Below are 17088 nucleotides of genomic sequence, written 5' to 3' on the forward strand. Positions count from 1 at the left end.
GAAAGTGAAGGATCAAGGAAAAAACAGGTAATTGAGGGCAGGTGAGAGCGATTACACCTGATGGGATAATAAACGGCAGGGATTAATTACTTTGGTCGACTCTACACAATTACTTCGTCCCACGCTATATAATTACGTCAAACAATTATATATATTTTCTTTGATTTTGTGTCTGGTATCATTAGGATGAAAGCTAGAAAGAAAAGTCAAGTTCAAGTATGAAAAAACTTATGTGCTAATAAAAAAAAAATCAAGTTCGGATCTATAAAAAAAATCAATTTCAGACCTATAGAAAAAATCAAAGTTCATATCTATAAAAAAAATTAAGTTCAGATCTATAAAAAAAATTAAGTTCAGATCTACTAAAAAATCATGTTCAAAATCTATAAAAAAAATCAAGTTTAAATCAATAAAAAGTCATCAGGTTCAATTATATAAATCCATAAATCATCAGGTTCAAATCAATAAAAAATGAGTAAGTTTAAATCAATAGAGAAAGTAATCAAGTTCAAATTCACAAAAAAATAATCAGGGTCAAATCTGTAAAAAAATAAAAATAAAAAAAAACTCATCGGGCTCTACAAAAAAAAAAATCGTCAGGTACAAATCTTTTAAAATATATCAAGTTTAAATCTAAAAAAAATCAAGTTCCCATCTATAAGCAAAATAATATTTGGTTGTGCCTTACTTTTCCACAACCAGTCACTCAGAGTGTTACGGTCTTAAGTTTTGGTTTGTGAGGTAGTTACTCCATTGGGCAGTGACTATATAAAGGCTTGCTCCCTAAAATCAAGCCTGGAAATATAGAAAAAATGGAAATATAGAAGCAACTGTTCGTGAGAGGAAGATTATGAAATGGAGTCGAAATCTACAGGTTGATACAGCCCAGAAAATTTACTGTTTTACTTTACTGATAATAAAAGTCCACTACAGAAGCCTTACATTACCTTTGTTTTTGGTTTCTTTTGCTGTATGTTGTTTTGTGCCATAAATAAAAGTTCTGAATGCAAATGTGTGTGTGTGTGTGTGTGTGTGTGTGTGTGTGTGTGTGTGTGTGTGTGTGTGTGTGTGTGTGTGTGTCATGGGTTATTGTTTTCTTTTTCTTTTTGTAGAAGGTGAAGAAGAAAATGAGAGTGGAGGGGAGAGGGAGAGGGTGACGTGGATCAGTGATTATGTGAGAGTACGAGAGAGAGAGAGAGAGAGAGAGAGAGAGAGAGAGAGAGAGAGAGAGAGAGAGAGAGAGAGAGAGAGAGAATAAACGAGAGTATAAGAGAAAAGACAGATAGGCACACAGACAAACAGAGACAGACACAAACAGACAGACAAACAAAGTGAAAGACAATAAACAACACAGACAGAAACAGACAGAATACATAGACAGAGACACACATGCAGACAACCAGAAACAGAACCCAACTGAGACAGACAGACAGACAGACAGAGACAGAGACAGGGGAGTAGACACAGGGAGGAAAGGAAACAGGAATCAACCAATCACCCTACACACCCCTCACTCCCACTCCCTTTCAACCCCTAAGAAATATCTCCCACCATCAAGAAGAACAAAAAAGGGGCGAATACGCTCAATGGAGGAAAGTCAATGCCAAGGGAAGGAGGGGCGAGGAGAAGGGGGAAGCAGGGAGGCAGGGAGGTATATAAGGAGGCGCCACACCCCCGTCAGTATGTCACTTCCTCACCGCCATCCAAACAGACATGACGTGCAGGGTGAGCGTCCCCGCCTGTTTCGTAGCTGGGTTTGGTATAAGGGATAGCAGGTTCACGGGAATGGGTGGTTTGTTTCTTTACTTCACTCCTTTGTGGTCTTGTTTTTAAAGGGGATCAAGTTTTTCTATTATTCTATTCGATTTTTTTCACTTGTGGTCTTAGTTTTAGGATTAGTATAAGTTTTTCATTGAGTTTTTCTTCTGTAGTTTTTGTGGTCTGGGTTATATATATCAATTTCAAATCAATCTTCTCTCTCTCTCTCTCTCTCTCTCTCTCTCTCTCTCTCTCTCTTAGCTGGTTCTGGTATAAGCGTTGTCAGGTTCACGGGAATTGGTGGTTCCTATCTTAACTTCACTCCTTTGTGGGCTTTTTTTTAAGGGGATTCTATTGTTTTTTTCTTAGTTTTTCATCGACTTTGTATTATGGGTTTTTGTTTTTTGGGTTTAGGTTTATTTCTAGTGAATCTACTTTTTCTTATTTTTTTTCTTAGTTATTTTTTTATGCTATTTCTATTATCAATTTCAAACGAATCTACTTTATCTTCTCATTGTGGTCTATTTCATTGTTTTATTTCTTGGGTTTATTTCAAGTGAATCTACTTTCTTTTCTTTTCTGGTGGATTTATTTCAAAGGAATCTAGTTATCTTTTTATTAACCTTTTTCTCCTTCCCCTTTCCCTCCTTTTATTCCTCTCTTCTTACTTCCTTTCCTCTCTATTTCCTTATCCTTAATTCATCCCTTCTCTCCTTTCCTCTATTCCATTATCGTCATCATTAATTTCTCTGTTATCTTTTTTTTGTTGTTGTTGACTGATTGTAAATATTTTTCCCTTCTTTTATTGTCTTTAGTGGAGTTGGTGTTTTAGTTACTCTCTGGTGTCTTTAAATTCTTCCTTTCTTTTCTTCTTCGTTTTTTGCAAGTGAATCTATACTTCTATTCTTTCCTCATGTGGCCTTCATTTTTTTCCTCTTTTCACGGGTATTTATTATATTGTTTCTTTTATTACATTTCAAGTATCTTATTTGGGGATCTATTTCATTTTTTTTTCTCTTCGTTTTCTCACATGCGATCAAGTTTGGATGGTCTATTGACACGAGTTTTCTCCTTTCTTCCTATCATGATTACATTTTTCTCAAGTTCATTTCACGAGGCTGAGGGTCTTTCTTTTCTTCTTCTTCTTGATCGATCTTGACGCCTGCGGCCGTTTTACGCGATTGAGTTTTTTTTCTAGATTTCTCGTGCGGTTTTACCTTTTCAGATTCATTTCAAAGTAGAGGATTGTTCTTCTTTCTCTTTGTTTTTGTTCGCGTTGTTCTTGTTCTTATTACTATTTTTGATTGATTGATTAATTGACTTATTAGGATATACATTCATGGCGCCGTAACTACTGTTCTTGTTCCTGTTCTTGATTGATTGGGTATACATCTATGGAACCGAAACTGCTGTACTTGTTTTTGTTCTTTCTGTTCTTCTTTTAACCGTCACCTGAAGAGCCCGTCCTACAGCGTCTCTCCCTCCCTCAGTTCCTTCTCTTGGCCTTCCTGGCGGCGGTGGCGTCTGCCGAGCCTGACGTCAGCTCCCACGTCAGCAGCAGCATCGGCGGGCACTCCACCTCCCACGGGTCACACCGCCCTCACGCCCCCGCCCACGCCCCTGTCCGTCACTCTGCCCCTGTCCATGCCCCTGTCCACCGCCCTGCCCCTGTCCACCGCCCCGCCCCTGTCCACCGTCCTGTCCATCGCCCCGCCCCTGTCCATGCCGCCCCCGTCCATCGCCCCGCCCCAGTCCACCGCCCCTCCTCCTACTCCCCCCCTGTCCACCAGCCATCCTACACCCCCGAGCCATCGTACAGGCCCTCCTACCAGCCATCCTACGAGCCTGAGCCGACCTATGGATCCCCCGCCCCATCCTACGGAGCCCACGAGTCCATCTACAAGGCACCTGAACCTACCTACGGCGCCCCTTCCTACGAGCCCGAGCCAATCTATGCCCCTGAACCCACTTATGGAGCCCCCGAACCCACCTACGAAGCCCCGGAACCTACCTATGCCCCACCCAAGCCCAGCTACTCCCCACCTAGGCCCACCTATGGCCACCCTACCCCGTCCTATGGCCATCCCACCCCCTCTTACGGCCGTCCTACCCCTTCCTACCGCCCCACCCCCTCCTACTCCCGCCCCACCCCCTCCTACGGCCACCCCCGCCCCTCCTACCACTAAATATTTTCCCTGAGGGTGACTTTTGTAAATGTTTCTTTACGAAGATTAATTTATCAACGACCTTCGACGAGCAGCAATAAAACTATAAAAAAAAAAGATTACGTGACTTTTTCTCTTTTATCTGTTATATTACTCATACTGCAATTGAGAGAGAGAGAGAGAGAGAGAGAGAGAGAGAGAGAGAGAGAGAGAGAGAGAGAGAGAGAGAGAGAGAGAGAGAGAGAGAGAGAGAGAGAGAGAGAGTAGGTGGGTGTGGGTGAGTGTGTGGGTGTGTGGAGACTATAAATTATGAAGCACACCAAACACTGATCGGTAATAATAATAATAATAATAATAATAATAATAATAATAATAATAAAAACAATAATAATATATCTAATTCAGGAGGTGACATGTGGCAGACAACTTTGATAATCTCGGCGTCACATGGAGAAGAAAATAATCGAGGCCGCTGAAATATCATGTACGTTTTCTTCCCACCAAAACATACACGCCCACCCCTGTAACCACGCCCATCCCTGTAACTACGCCCACCCCTGTAACTACACCCACCCCTGTAACGCTCTGTAGCACTAGTCCAGTCTCCCCTTCAAGCATTATGTAACACCATCACAGCCCCGCCCAAGATTAAATATGTTACTCTCAATGAATGGTTACATCTATTCCTGCGAGGAGTGACCTGTTATTCCAGATAGTGTGTCACCTTCAACTGAATGACGAACCGATATACCAGTGGGGAATAAAACTACCAGTACGAACTCCTATTATTCTGTTAGCTTGTACTTTTTTTTATGTTCGGTCTATAGCGCCGGTAGACAAGTGGTGAGTTGTTATGAAATACTTGAATCAATCCCTCTCACACCCACCGTTGCCAGATTATCGTACTCAGAGCATAGTATTTACCGGTTTCTGACGCCTAACTATTGCCAAGAAAAATCAGGATCTAACTCTTTTAACGATAACTATAAATGAGTTTCGTTACTGGAGCCCAGAAGACAGTTTTGGGGTAGGAAGTCGGGAAATATAGGCGTTTGAGTACGACAATCTGGCAACGTTGCTCACACCCCATGTAACACACCGTAACACCGAGCCTAACACCCCTACCTCATATTCCATTACATAATAGTTCAATGGCCCCTAGAGGCTGGTAAATAATCGAGTACCCGGGGGAAATCTGGGAGAGGCAAACTGTGGTAACCCGTATGTCACATCTGCCCTTTGTCCCGGGGTAATAGGTGCTCCCCCACGACAGACTCAAGGACGGTGAGACGGCGGCGAGCACCGAGGCCACGCGCAGCTATAGCATATACTCCAACTTTACCTTAACTATCTACACCATGATGAGCGCTACACTATATTCCTGAGTCTACCAGTAAAAGGCGACCACGTTTTCTTTGGCCTCAGACGACTTGAAAAAAAGGGGGGCTTGCGATGATATTTTCACTGTGACAAAGAATAACAAAGAAGATGATACAGGAAAGAAAGAGACGAGTACTTATATTTGTATTGTTAATTATCTTGATCTCTGATAGTACGGGTTTTGCTGACTGGCTGACTGACTGACTGAATGAATGAATGAATGGCAGATTGACTGATTGACTGACTGACTGAAGGATGGAAGATAGGAAGGAAGGAAGGGAGGGAGGAAGGAAGGGAGGGAGGAAGGAAGGAAGAAATCACTGACTGACTGAATGAATGAAGGAAGGAAGGAAGAAAAGAAGGAAAGGAGCAAGGAAGGAAGAAATGGCTGACTGACTAGCTGAATGGATGAATGACTTACTGACTAACTGACTGACTGACTGACTAATAATTAATACAGCTCAGTAAAAACAAATAGATAAAGCTACGTGAAACAAATAAGATATAAAAAGACCAATGGCCCACTATGCACACTTATGGAACCCACGCGTCCCACTTACTGAGCCCATGAGCCCCCTTCCACAGAGCACCAAGATACCATGAACAATAGAAAGAGTGGATGCTCGAAATGCTATAGCAGAATACAAATAAATAAACAAATAAATAAACAGACAAAGAAGGAAAAAAAGTAAGAGAAAAAGGAAGAAAGAAAATAAGAAAGAGAAAGAAAGAAAAACAAGAAAAAAAAGAAATATGTTGCAAATCGAAAAACCACAAAATTTAATAAAGAAAGCAGAGAAAGATATCGCCTCAAAGAAAACGGAAATACAAAGAAAACGGAGAGAATACAAAGAAAATGGGGAGAACATAAAAGAAGACTATAAGAAGAAAACTGAGAACACTAATAAAGAAAACGAAGAGAAACAAAGAAAACGAGAAGAATAACGGGGTCTAAACAAATGGATAAGTAAGAACCAAACAGATAAAGAAAATGTAGATAGATAGATAGATAGATAGATAGATAGATAGATAGATAGATAGATAGATAGATGAATGAATAGGCTCTCGTGGTGGGTTAGTAAAAGTAAAGGTAAGAAAGTGTTGTATTATGATGAAGCTCAACTGTTGAGGCGAGAAATAGGTTGAGAGAGACTGTGACATATTAACATAAATAAACAGAGAGAGAGAGAGAGAGAGAGAGAGAGAGAGAGAGAGAGAGAGAGAGAGAGAGATCAGATAAGCATACACAGACAAGCAAACACACGCATAAATAGACGAAAATATGCACACACACAAACAAACAAACACACATACGCAAACAAACAAAAAAGATAGAGACAAATAAAAGAAACCAAAGAAATAAATAGAAAAAAGTAACAAATAAAAGAAAGAAAAAAATGAATAATACAAAAAAAAAAAGAACAACAAAGAAGAAAAAAGTAAAGCCAACAAACACAGACAAACAAACAAACAAACAAACAAAACAACCTTCACTTTCCCTTTCAAACCCAATAATTATCTCTCAATGAGGAAACCAATCAATCAATGCGGAGAGAGAGAGAGAGAGAGAGAGAGAGAGAGAGAGAGAGAGAGAGAGAGAGAGAGAGAGAGAGAGAGAGAGAGAGAGAGAGAGAGAGAGAAGGGGGGAGGGGCAGGAGTTGATGTAAGTGGTATTGAGGTGTGTCTGGAGGTGTTGATAAAGGGTGTGGTGTGTGTTGCAGTGGAGGTGGTGATTGAGGTGGTGGTAATAGTAGTGTTGATGATGGTGGTGATGGTGGTGGCGTAAATCTACCTGTAAAAGTGGTTATAGAAGTGGTGGTGGTGGTGGTGGTGGTGGGGAGCTTGGTGAAGATTGTGATGGGTGTAAGGAGGCTCTAAAAAAAGAAACAAAGAAGGGGAGAGATGGGGATATGTGGGGTGATGGGAGGTTATGAAGAAGGGAGCAGAGAGGGGGAGAAATGGACTGATGTGGGTAATGGGAAATTATAAAGAAAGGGAGAAAAGAAACGGAGTAAGAAGGGATGATGTTAGATGATGGTAGGTTAGGATGAAGACAGCAGAGAGAGGGAGGGAGAAGGGATGACGAAGGGTGATAGGTTACAAGAGAGATGAAGAAGGAGATGAGACTCAGATGACAGGAAGAGACGATAGAGGTGATGGGGACAAAAATAACATTAACAAAAGGCGGTGATGGGACACATGATCGTGGAGGTGATGGTGGGAGAGAAGATGTGACACGAGGAAGCAAAACCATAAGTGAATATAAGTTAGATTGCCATGCAGGAGGAGGAGGAGGAGGAGGAGGAGGAGGAGGAGGAGGAGGAGGAGGAGGGTGGAACGGTAAATGACGCATGATGAAGTGTGGAAATTATTGGTTTTGTGGTGACAGGAACGGTTGTGGTGGTGGTGGTGGTGGAAGTGATGGTGGTGGTAGTGGTGGTGAAGGTAGTGGCGGAGTCTATACTGGTCATGAGTGGAGAAGGTGAAAGAGTGGAGGTGAGGAGGTGGAGGATAATAATAGATGGGGTTGAGGGGTGGAGGTTGGGGATATGAGTTTAAGAAGTTCATGGAGGGGTTACTGTAATGGGTGAAAGGAGTGGGGTGGTGGAGGGAATGGGGATGAGTAACAAGGACTTTAAGTGATGGAAGAGGAAAACTAAATGGAAAAACAAGTATGAAAGAGTAGAAACGGGTAGAATTAGAGGGTGAGGGAAAGGAATGGGTGATGGGAGATGGATAAAGAAGGAAATGGGGGTGGGTGACATAGAAATTTAGTAAAGAAAGACGAAAATTAAATACAAAAAGAATATGGAAGGAAGTAGAAATGGATGAAATGAGAAGGTGAAGAAAGGAATGGGTGATAAAGATGGGTGTGAAGGAAGATAAAGAAATAGGTAAGAAGAAGGAGTTTTCAGTGACAATGGGCGTGAAAGAACAAGAGGAACAAGAACAAGAAGAACACAAAAAAATAAAAGCAAGGCCAAAAACAAAAAAAATAGAAAAGAACAAGAAATTAAGAAAAGGAACCAGACCAAACCAAATATAAAAGCAATAGCGATAACAAGAAGACGAACAAGAATAACAAGAACAAAACAAAAAAACAGGAACAAGAAGAAAAGAACAAGAAACAACGAAAATGATCAAGAACAAGAAAAGAAGAACACGAATACGATCAAAGGGAAATAAAATCCTTTCCTAGATCGACGGGTCAGTAAGAGACACTACAGAGGACACACACACACACACACACACACATACACACACACACACACAGCCGGAACACACCAACACTCCCCACTAACCTGTCCCCCCCTTACACCTACCTCAGCGCCCTCTACATAACGACGACTCATGCGGCACTGAGAGGGTGGCAGCAGTGTTTGGACGCGGCCCGGGGAGGTGATGGATAGCCGCGATCACTTACTGGCAGGACGATTTCTCGCCGATTTTTCTTTATTCTTTATTTCCATTCTTTATTCTGTTATTTTCTTTATTACTATTTTATTTTTTTATTTTCTTTATTATTCTTTTTTCTATCTGACTTTAACGCTTTATTTAAATGGTGAGAGATCTTTTTAGTGCGTTCAGTAGCTTGGCAATGTGTGCAAAGGCCTGTAAGACAACAACTCATATGGCTGTTTTCTTCTTCTTCTTCTTCTTTTTCTTCATCGTCAAACCTCCTTATTTTCCCTTATGGGGTTGGACGGGCTCTTATCTCTTATTAATATACAAGTACTATCTATATACTATCTATTTTATTTACTGTTCATCTTTGTGTGTCTTGAACGTCTATAACCAAAGACTTCTTTTGTTCCTTTCATATTATGAGAATTTGCAAAGTTAGTAATACGCCCACTCAGCAAAGACTGTTATCTTCTATTAATATACTGTCACTATAAATACACTATCTCATACTTGCTGTTCTTTTGTGTGTCCAAAACATCCTTTAGGCAAGGCTGGTAAGACGGCCGATCAAAAATGATTGTTATCTGTAATATATACATCCATTACTGCCTCTTTTACTATCTGTTCCATGTGTTTTTGTGTTTCTGGTAAGTCATTTTAACCAAAGATTTATACTGCTCTATTAGACTGAAATTTGAAAAGGTGGTAAGATGACTGATCCGAAATAGCTGTTGTCTGTAATTAATATTTACTACAATCATCTTTTTGAGTGTGCCTTGAGCGTCACTTTAGCCAAAGATCTCTATTGCTTCTTTCACATCCTGTCAAGTTATATGACTAAGTTAACGACCTTCCTCACGTGAGTAGTCTATTCTTTAAACCATTTTCTTTGCGTCAATATCAAATGAATTGTTCACACACGCAATGGACAGCGATACACCAAGCCATCAACTTAGGTCAGCACTCAAGCTGCGTGCTGATAGAGACGAGAAGAGTGACAAGCACAAAGCTGACGGAAAGGTTTTATTCGAACAATAAATACATTCGTAGGCCAGCCGCGGGAGAGCGTCGCTGGACCTGGAGTATCGTCCCCTTTGTCACCGTCAGTCACCGAGCAGTGTTTGCATTGCAATTAGTCGGTGAGGGTCGGTGAGGGTCGGCGAGGGTCGGCGAGAGTCGGCGAAGAGTCAGTAGTCACTCAGGTGTTCACAGACTGGCTTGTAAGACTTAATGGTAGGATGGCCTGGGGGAGTGGCCGTAGGATGGAGCGGGGGCGTGACCGTAGGAAGGCTTGTGTCCGTATCCGTGGGCGGGGTACTGCGCCTCACCCTGGTAGGTGACCTCGGCCACGTAGCCGGAGTCGCCGTTCACGTAGTAGGTGACGGTCTGGAGGCGGCCGTCGGGCAGCAGCACGTTGTAAGAGCCCTGGGTGTCGTAGCCGTCGCGGGCCTCCTGGGCGCCGAAGTTAAGACCGGCGTAGTCGTCCTTCACGGCGTACTGGGTGTTGTACTGCGGGTGGGTCTGCGGCGGAGGAAAAGGTGGGGGGGGGGGGGATAAGGCACTGCGGGGTCACTGTAGGGCCAGGCGGCGGGGCCTCCGGCGGGGACGCGGCGCCGGATTAGTCACGGTGCACCTGAGGTGTCTGAGTGGCCTGGAGTGAGGGTTGGGATGTGGAATGGTAGGGGAGTTGTGCATGTGTGTGTGTGTGTGTGTGTGTGTGTGTGTGTGTGTGTGTGTGTGTGTGTGTGTGTGTGTGTGTGTGTGTGTGTATGCTATTTATGAACCTTGAAGTGGTGGGGGTCAATGTTTGGGTGAGGATGTAACTGATCTAAAGAGACTTACATCAGCGTACTGGGCGGGGGCGTGGTAGGAAGGTCTGGGGGAGTAGGACGGAGCGGGTGCATAGGTCGGCCTGGGGGCGTGGTAGGAGGGCGCAGGGGCGTGGTAGGACGGCGCGGGGGGATGATAGGGGGGCGGGTTGCTGGGGAGGGCGTGGGCACCGGCCGCCACGAGGGACAGCACGGCAACGACAACAACCTGCCGCAGAGAACGAGACAACATGAGACACAGGAAGCCTCGAGGAGGAGGAACAGACACAGAGGCGGCGGCTGCGGCGAGGAGACCCACCTGGAGGGACATGGCTGGCTGTGAGGTGGTGGCTGAGGGAGCGGCTGAGGCACTGACTGACGAAGGAGAGGCGGCGGCGAGTTATATAGCGACGCGGCGTGACGCCCCGCTCACCGCCACACCCCAAGCGGCGGCGATGAGGTAAATTTAGACGTCCTTTCATCGATGGATCAGCGGACACGCCCTCGCCGTCCACAAGCCACCCACCCCACCTACACCCCATCCACACCCTAGCCACACCCCACCAAAACTCCCATCCACACTACATCACGGCCCAGCTAACACCGCTCACCACACTTTTCCCAACCCACGCATTGCACCGCGGCCGTGACATATTAAACGATTTTTAATGAAGACAAACACGTGAAGGTTCTCGCAACAGCACGAACCAATAACCACCTGATGTTTGCCGCCTTAAGACCGTCCAGGAAAGTGTCGCGGCAGTAACGAAGGGAAAGTGACGACGACGAGGGCCAAGGAGGAGGGAGAGGCTGAGAAGTGAAGGAGAGGCGATGAGATGAGAGGAGAGCGTGATGGAGTGGAGGGGAGCTGAGATGAGAAGGTGGGGGGGAGGGGGCCGTGATGCTGGGAGTACGAAAAAAAAAATATCATGACCAAAGTGAAACGTGAATTAGCTTTATAATGGACTTCCTAAATTACTTGAGGGGCGGGGGGGGTGGGGAGAGAGAGAGAGAGAGAGAGAGAGAGAGAAGGGGACGAGGAGGCGAGAGGGGCAGGAGAGAGCGTGCGTGCTTCCGAAAACACAAGGAACGAGGGAACTCACGGACATGTGCCGGTCATCATGGAATCATTAAACTAGAAAATTTCCTGTACTAAAACCTTAACACATTTACTTTATTTTTTCATATCGCTAAGAAATAAAAAAACGATGACGAAAAAAATATATATCACTACTTTAGTGAGGTTGTGCTGATGCTGCCAATGTTACTGTTGCTGCTGTTACTTATTTTTCTTTCTACTACAACTACTACGGCCAGCATCCATTGGAGTTGCGTTGTGTGAGGTATCTTTCTTCATAGTCTTTCACAAAGCAATGCATTGGCCCTAGCCCGCCAATGACTGTGGCCGACACCATCTTTATTTAGTGTTACAAACGTTATTAAACATATTGTTCTTAAGCTAACAGAGCTTGTGGTTGATACGACTATCAGCCACCGTCGCCTCAAAGTCCAGGTCGGCAATGTGGGTGGTTTTGGGTGCAGGTGACCTGGTTCCTCTCAGGCAGACCAAGGCTGACCTCAGGAGGGAGAAGGACAGCCTGCATCTCATCCAGGCGACGACAGTGCTTCTCGGCTGTTGTTTCTTATCCGCCAGTGTTTCGGCGAGTCTTGCGTAGAAGCTCTGCGCCTTTGGGCCCATCCCTCCCGACGAGACGTCGTGAATACTAACGGGGTGAAGGAGCCCTGGTCCACATTCTGTAGTCTTTCTTCATATGCTCTATTTTTTCTTGTTCATTTCTTCTGTGGGCTGCATCGAGGGTCAGGTCTTTGTGGCAATGGGCCATGGGTTCAAAGATCCTTATGTCAAAATACTCCCTTTGTCCACGAGTCCAAAACCCTCTGGCGCTAACATCCACTCGTGCTTCGTTCGAATCATTAGCGGTGCGTCTGGCGAGGAGTTCGCCTTGCAGAGGACTACTACTACTACTACTACTACTACTACTACTACTACTACTTCTACTATTACTACTGCTACTACTCCTACTACTACTACTACTTCTACTATTACTACTACTACTACTACTACTACTACTACTACTACTACTACTACTACTACTACTGATACAACTACTACTACAGTTGCTAATAATAATAATAATAATAATAATAATAATAATAATAATAATAATAATAATAATAATAATAATAATAATACCACTATTACTACCTATTGCTAATGGGAAGAAGAATCAATAGGTAGAAAACAAGAAAATAAGTTTAAATAAAGAAGAACTTGGAGAAAAAAACAATAAAAACAATCAGCAACAACAAAAACACCACCACCACCAACAACAATACTATGAGCAACAGCGATAACAACCTCAGCCAACACGACACAACACAACACAAACCACAGCAAACAACAACAACAACAACAACAACAACAAAAACCTTTCTTTACCAATACTTCAACCTCCGTGATACATACCGTGACGCCCCCCCACCCGCCCCCCCCCCTCCCTACCCCCCCCCCCCCGCTCCCACGACACACCTTTGAACGTGACCACACCACCACCACCACCACCACACGCCACACACTCTTAAGTAAGGGCCATACACCCATATCACCTCTTCTCATAACCACGCCCTACACCCATCTATACACCTAGCAACACCATACACTATTGTTGTTGTTTTTGCTGTTGTTGTTATTGTTAGCGTTGTTTTTCTTTGACTGTACTTCTCCCCTTCTCACTCTCTCTCTCTCTTGAATTTAATTGCACCAAGCCACACTATCCATCCATCACCTATACGCCTAACCACACCACCATACACCATCACATGTACTCATAACCACATCATATATCATTGATCTTGCTGTTCTTATTAATGTCTGTGTTCTTCTGTCTTTCCTTCTTCTCTCCTCCTCATTCTCTACAACGCATAGTCAGACCTTATGCCCATCATTTTCACATCTAGCCACACAACACACACAGCTTCACCCATTACTAAACAGACGAAAACACACAATTGCCAGAACAGTGAATCTACCTGTCCCTACCTGTCTTCAGATCAACAGCCTTTATTACGTTAGGTCAACCAGAATAAGAGTGCACCGCCTTTCCTGTACATCACCTCCACCCTCGCCATCCCACCGCCCGCGCTGATGGTTGAGCCGTATTCAGATCAGATCAAATGGGACAAGGGTTATAACAAAGGCAATATAAGTATAGTGATGAGAATTAGCCAGCAAGATAGAACATGCAATAATGAATTTAATTAGAAAAGTATAGATTTAGGAGGGAAATAGGCAGGCATTGGTTTAGTAATAGGGTGGTGGGGGGATGGAATAGACTCAGCTGTCACAAAGTGAGTGCAGGGACGATAGCTTGTTTTAAGAGTAGACTGGATAGTGACATGGACGAGGATGACAGGTGGTAGTTGGGGGAATCTGGAGCTGCCTTGTGTATGCCAGTCGGCCTCTTGCAGTCTCTCTATGTTTTTTTGTTTTTTATGTTCTTATGTAAGACGGTAAGGTGAGCTGGGGGAGCACGTCATCACCACCATCGCTGCTTGGTGTGGCTCAGAATCACCACTCCCAGCAAACAGTTTTCTTTTCTTTTCTTTTCTTTTTTTCATTGCAACATCTGAGACTCCAACAACATATAATTGCCTTTGCTGATCCGTCTTTGTTTTGTTGTTGATGCCTATCATTACACACAAGCAGGCCGCCCCAGGTAACCACGAGTGTTTACCTGTATGCACGCGCACACACACACACACACACACACACACACACACACACACAAGGGAGGGGCCGCGCAATAATAGCGTACATGAACGTGCGTGACTGCAAAAAGTAGAACAATATTATGCGTATACATACATACATACATATATACATATAAAAATATACATACACCTTTGCACCTACCTAACTTCATACGTTACCTATATGCATACTACATAAATATACAAACATATATTGGGGGAGACGGTGGCCGAATGGTCAGCGTGCGGGCGTGGTGAGCCCGGGGACCAAGGTTCGAGTCCCAGCGACTCGACAATTTTCAACCATCGCCGTGTGGCGGAAAGTTACCCACATGCTGCCCAGATCTTCAAAAAAACGGAATTTCAGCGACTTTGGTCAAGAGGAGCACCGGGGGGCAGCATGGGCCAAGCAAGAGTCGGATACTTAGGCAGCCACTGTAAATAAAATTCTCCTGCGCCACTAACGGACTGGGGCCATCCAAGAGACCCTTCAAAACATCCTACCCCCTCCTGTAGGCAGCACCGAAAGAAAAGACATAGAGATAAAGACACATAAGGAACGCTTTTACAAATCACAGGAAAATCAAGTATAATCTTAAATATATAAATAAACTCAATATCTCCGTCAGACTCTTTTAGGCAACTCATTTCTACTTTCTTTTTTGTTTTGTTTTTGTTTTCGCCCATGACCTCCTTCCTTTACTGTATAAAAAAAAAAAAACATCTATACACAGACGCACCCAGCATCTGCGAGTTATTTAAAGGACGTTCATAGCATCAACAAATCCATTTTCTCTTTCTCGTCATTTTTCTTCCCCTCATTCGGCGGCCCGCTGACAAGGCTGAACCAAGACAAGAAAATTACAGACTGCATTCCTACACGACGATATAATTTTCTCCGTCCCTCTATCTCTCTCTCCTCCTCCTCCTCTCCCTCCCTCTGTCTTTACACCTCCCTCCTTCCCTCTGTTCCTTTCCCTCCCTCCCTTTACCTCTTTCTTTCTCCTCCTCTCTTTCCCTTATCTCTATATCTCCATCCTTTCATCTCCCTCTCTCATCCTCCTCCTCTCCCTCCCTCTGTCTTTACACCTCCCTCCTTCCCTCTGTTCCTTTCCCTCCCTCCCTTTACCTCTTTCTTTCTCCTCCTCTCTTTCCCTTATCTCTATATCTCCATCCTTTCATCTCCCTCTCTCATCCTCATCCTCTCCCTCCTTCCCTCTGCTTTCTTTCTCCTCCTCTCTTTCCCTTATCTCTATATCTCCATCCTTTCATCTCCCTCTCTCATCCTCCTCCTCTCCACCTTCTGCTTTTACCCCTCCATACTTCCCTCTACCTCTCTCTCTCTCCTTTCCATCCATACCCCACTCCTCCTTCCTTTCCCTTCCCTTTCTCTTCCTTCCTCCATCCCAACACCTTCCTTCCCTCTCCCCCTCATGTACGACTTAAGGGTCAGAAAGGGAAAGTTAGGCAAGCACTTGAGGAACAGAGATAAAAAAATGAACGTAATAATCAATCAATCAGTCAGTCAAAAAATCAATGAAAGAATGAACGTATGAATTGCTTTTTGAATGAACGAACGATTACAAAAAATAATAATCAAATAAACAAATAGAAAGTCATAAAGTGATAACATAAATAGATGAATTAGTTAAAAGAAAAAATGAGTTCATGAGTGGATTAGGGAGGAGGAAGGAGGAGGAGAGAGAGAGAGAGAGAGAGAGAGAGAGAGAGACAAGGAAAGAGGGAGTGGCTGAGAGACGGTGAATGAGGAAGAGAGAAGGAGAAAGGGAGGGAGGGAGGGAGGGAGGGAGGGACAAGGTGAATGAGTGCATGAATGAGTGAGTGTGTGTGAGTGACTGAAAGAGTGAATGAAAACAGAAGAGTGAGTGAGTGAGTGAGTGTTTCCATGTGTGAGTGAGTGAGTGAAAGAGGGAGGGAGGGAATGAGTGAATGTACTAGTTAGGTGGGGAGTTGGACTGAGTGAGTGAGTGAGTGAGAGTGAGAGTGAGAGTGAGGCGTGGTAGGAAGTGAGAGGTGGGAATGAGAGCAAACGCAAAACTCAGATGCAAAGTAAATGAGGTTTGTAATAAGAGATGATGATGATGATGATAATGATAATGATGATGTAAACTGCAGTAATGACAATGGCATCCGATTATTTCTCCCTTACTCCCACACCTCCCCTCCCCCCCTCTAGAAGGTCGTGAATGCATTTAAGTCTTACAAAGAAAATTATCGATGTTATCTTTAATTAATTCAGACCTTTAAGTCCAATGTTTCTTTATCTGGATGCAAGGTGTTTAAAGGGGACGATTTTCTTTTTTCTTTTTTCTTTTTTTTTTTGCCTGTCTTTTTTTTCTTTTCTTGTCGTTTTTTTTCGTTTTTTTTTCTTTTTTCTTTATCTGGAAGGAAGGTGTTTAAAGGGGATGATTTTCTTTTATTTTATTCCTTTTTTTTTTACTTTTTTTCATTTTTTTCACTTTTTCTTTTTTCTGCTTCTAATCATATGTCTGTTTAAATTTCTTCTTTCTCTCTTTGTGTCAATACATAATCCGCGTTTCAATAAATAATTTTCGTCTCAATATATAGTTTTTTGTCTGTTTTCCTCTTTCCTTTCCAACTTCTTCACTTTTCACTCTACTGTCACTTTTCATTTTTTTATGGTTCTTATCGAGTGTTTTTCATTATTTTTTCTACTGTCTCTTTTCGTGTCAATATGTATTTTTTGTTTCAATATATAAATTTCTGCTGAGTCTTGTTCCATTAGTGCTTAAGTTCATATATACCTACTTCATTTTCTT

The 17088-nt window shown here is 43.4% G+C and overlaps 2 protein-coding genes across 2 annotated transcripts; one reads left to right on the forward strand and one right to left on the reverse strand.

The window, feature by feature from the left end:
- The first annotated feature begins 1619 nt into the window (after positions 1–1619).
- LOC127000523 (uncharacterized) lies at positions 1620–4040 on the forward strand. The gene is made up of 2 exons (XM_050864259.1): positions 1620–1725; positions 3249–4040. Exons 1-2 carry the CDS (start codon positions 1714–1716, stop codon positions 3942–3944), a joined length of 708 nt encoding a protein of 235 aa, XP_050720216.1. The 5' UTR covers positions 1620–1713; the 3' UTR covers positions 3945–4040.
- Positions 4041–9716: 5676 nt separating this feature from the next.
- Positions 9717–10944, reverse strand: LOC127000536 (cuticle protein 7-like). The gene is made up of 3 exons (XM_050864283.1): positions 10836–10944; positions 10551–10745; positions 9717–10229 (listed from the first exon to the last, which is right to left on the reverse strand). Exons 1-3 carry the CDS (start codon positions 10845–10847, stop codon positions 9936–9938), a joined length of 501 nt encoding a protein of 166 aa, XP_050720240.1. The 5' UTR covers positions 10848–10944; the 3' UTR covers positions 9717–9935.
- Between the last annotated feature and the right edge of the window lie 6144 nt (positions 10945–17088).

This window comes from Eriocheir sinensis, chromosome 19 (assembly GCF_024679095.1).
Source record: "Eriocheir sinensis breed Jianghai 21 chromosome 19, ASM2467909v1, whole genome shotgun sequence".
NCBI lineage: Eukaryota > Metazoa > Arthropoda > Malacostraca > Decapoda > Varunidae > Eriocheir > Eriocheir sinensis.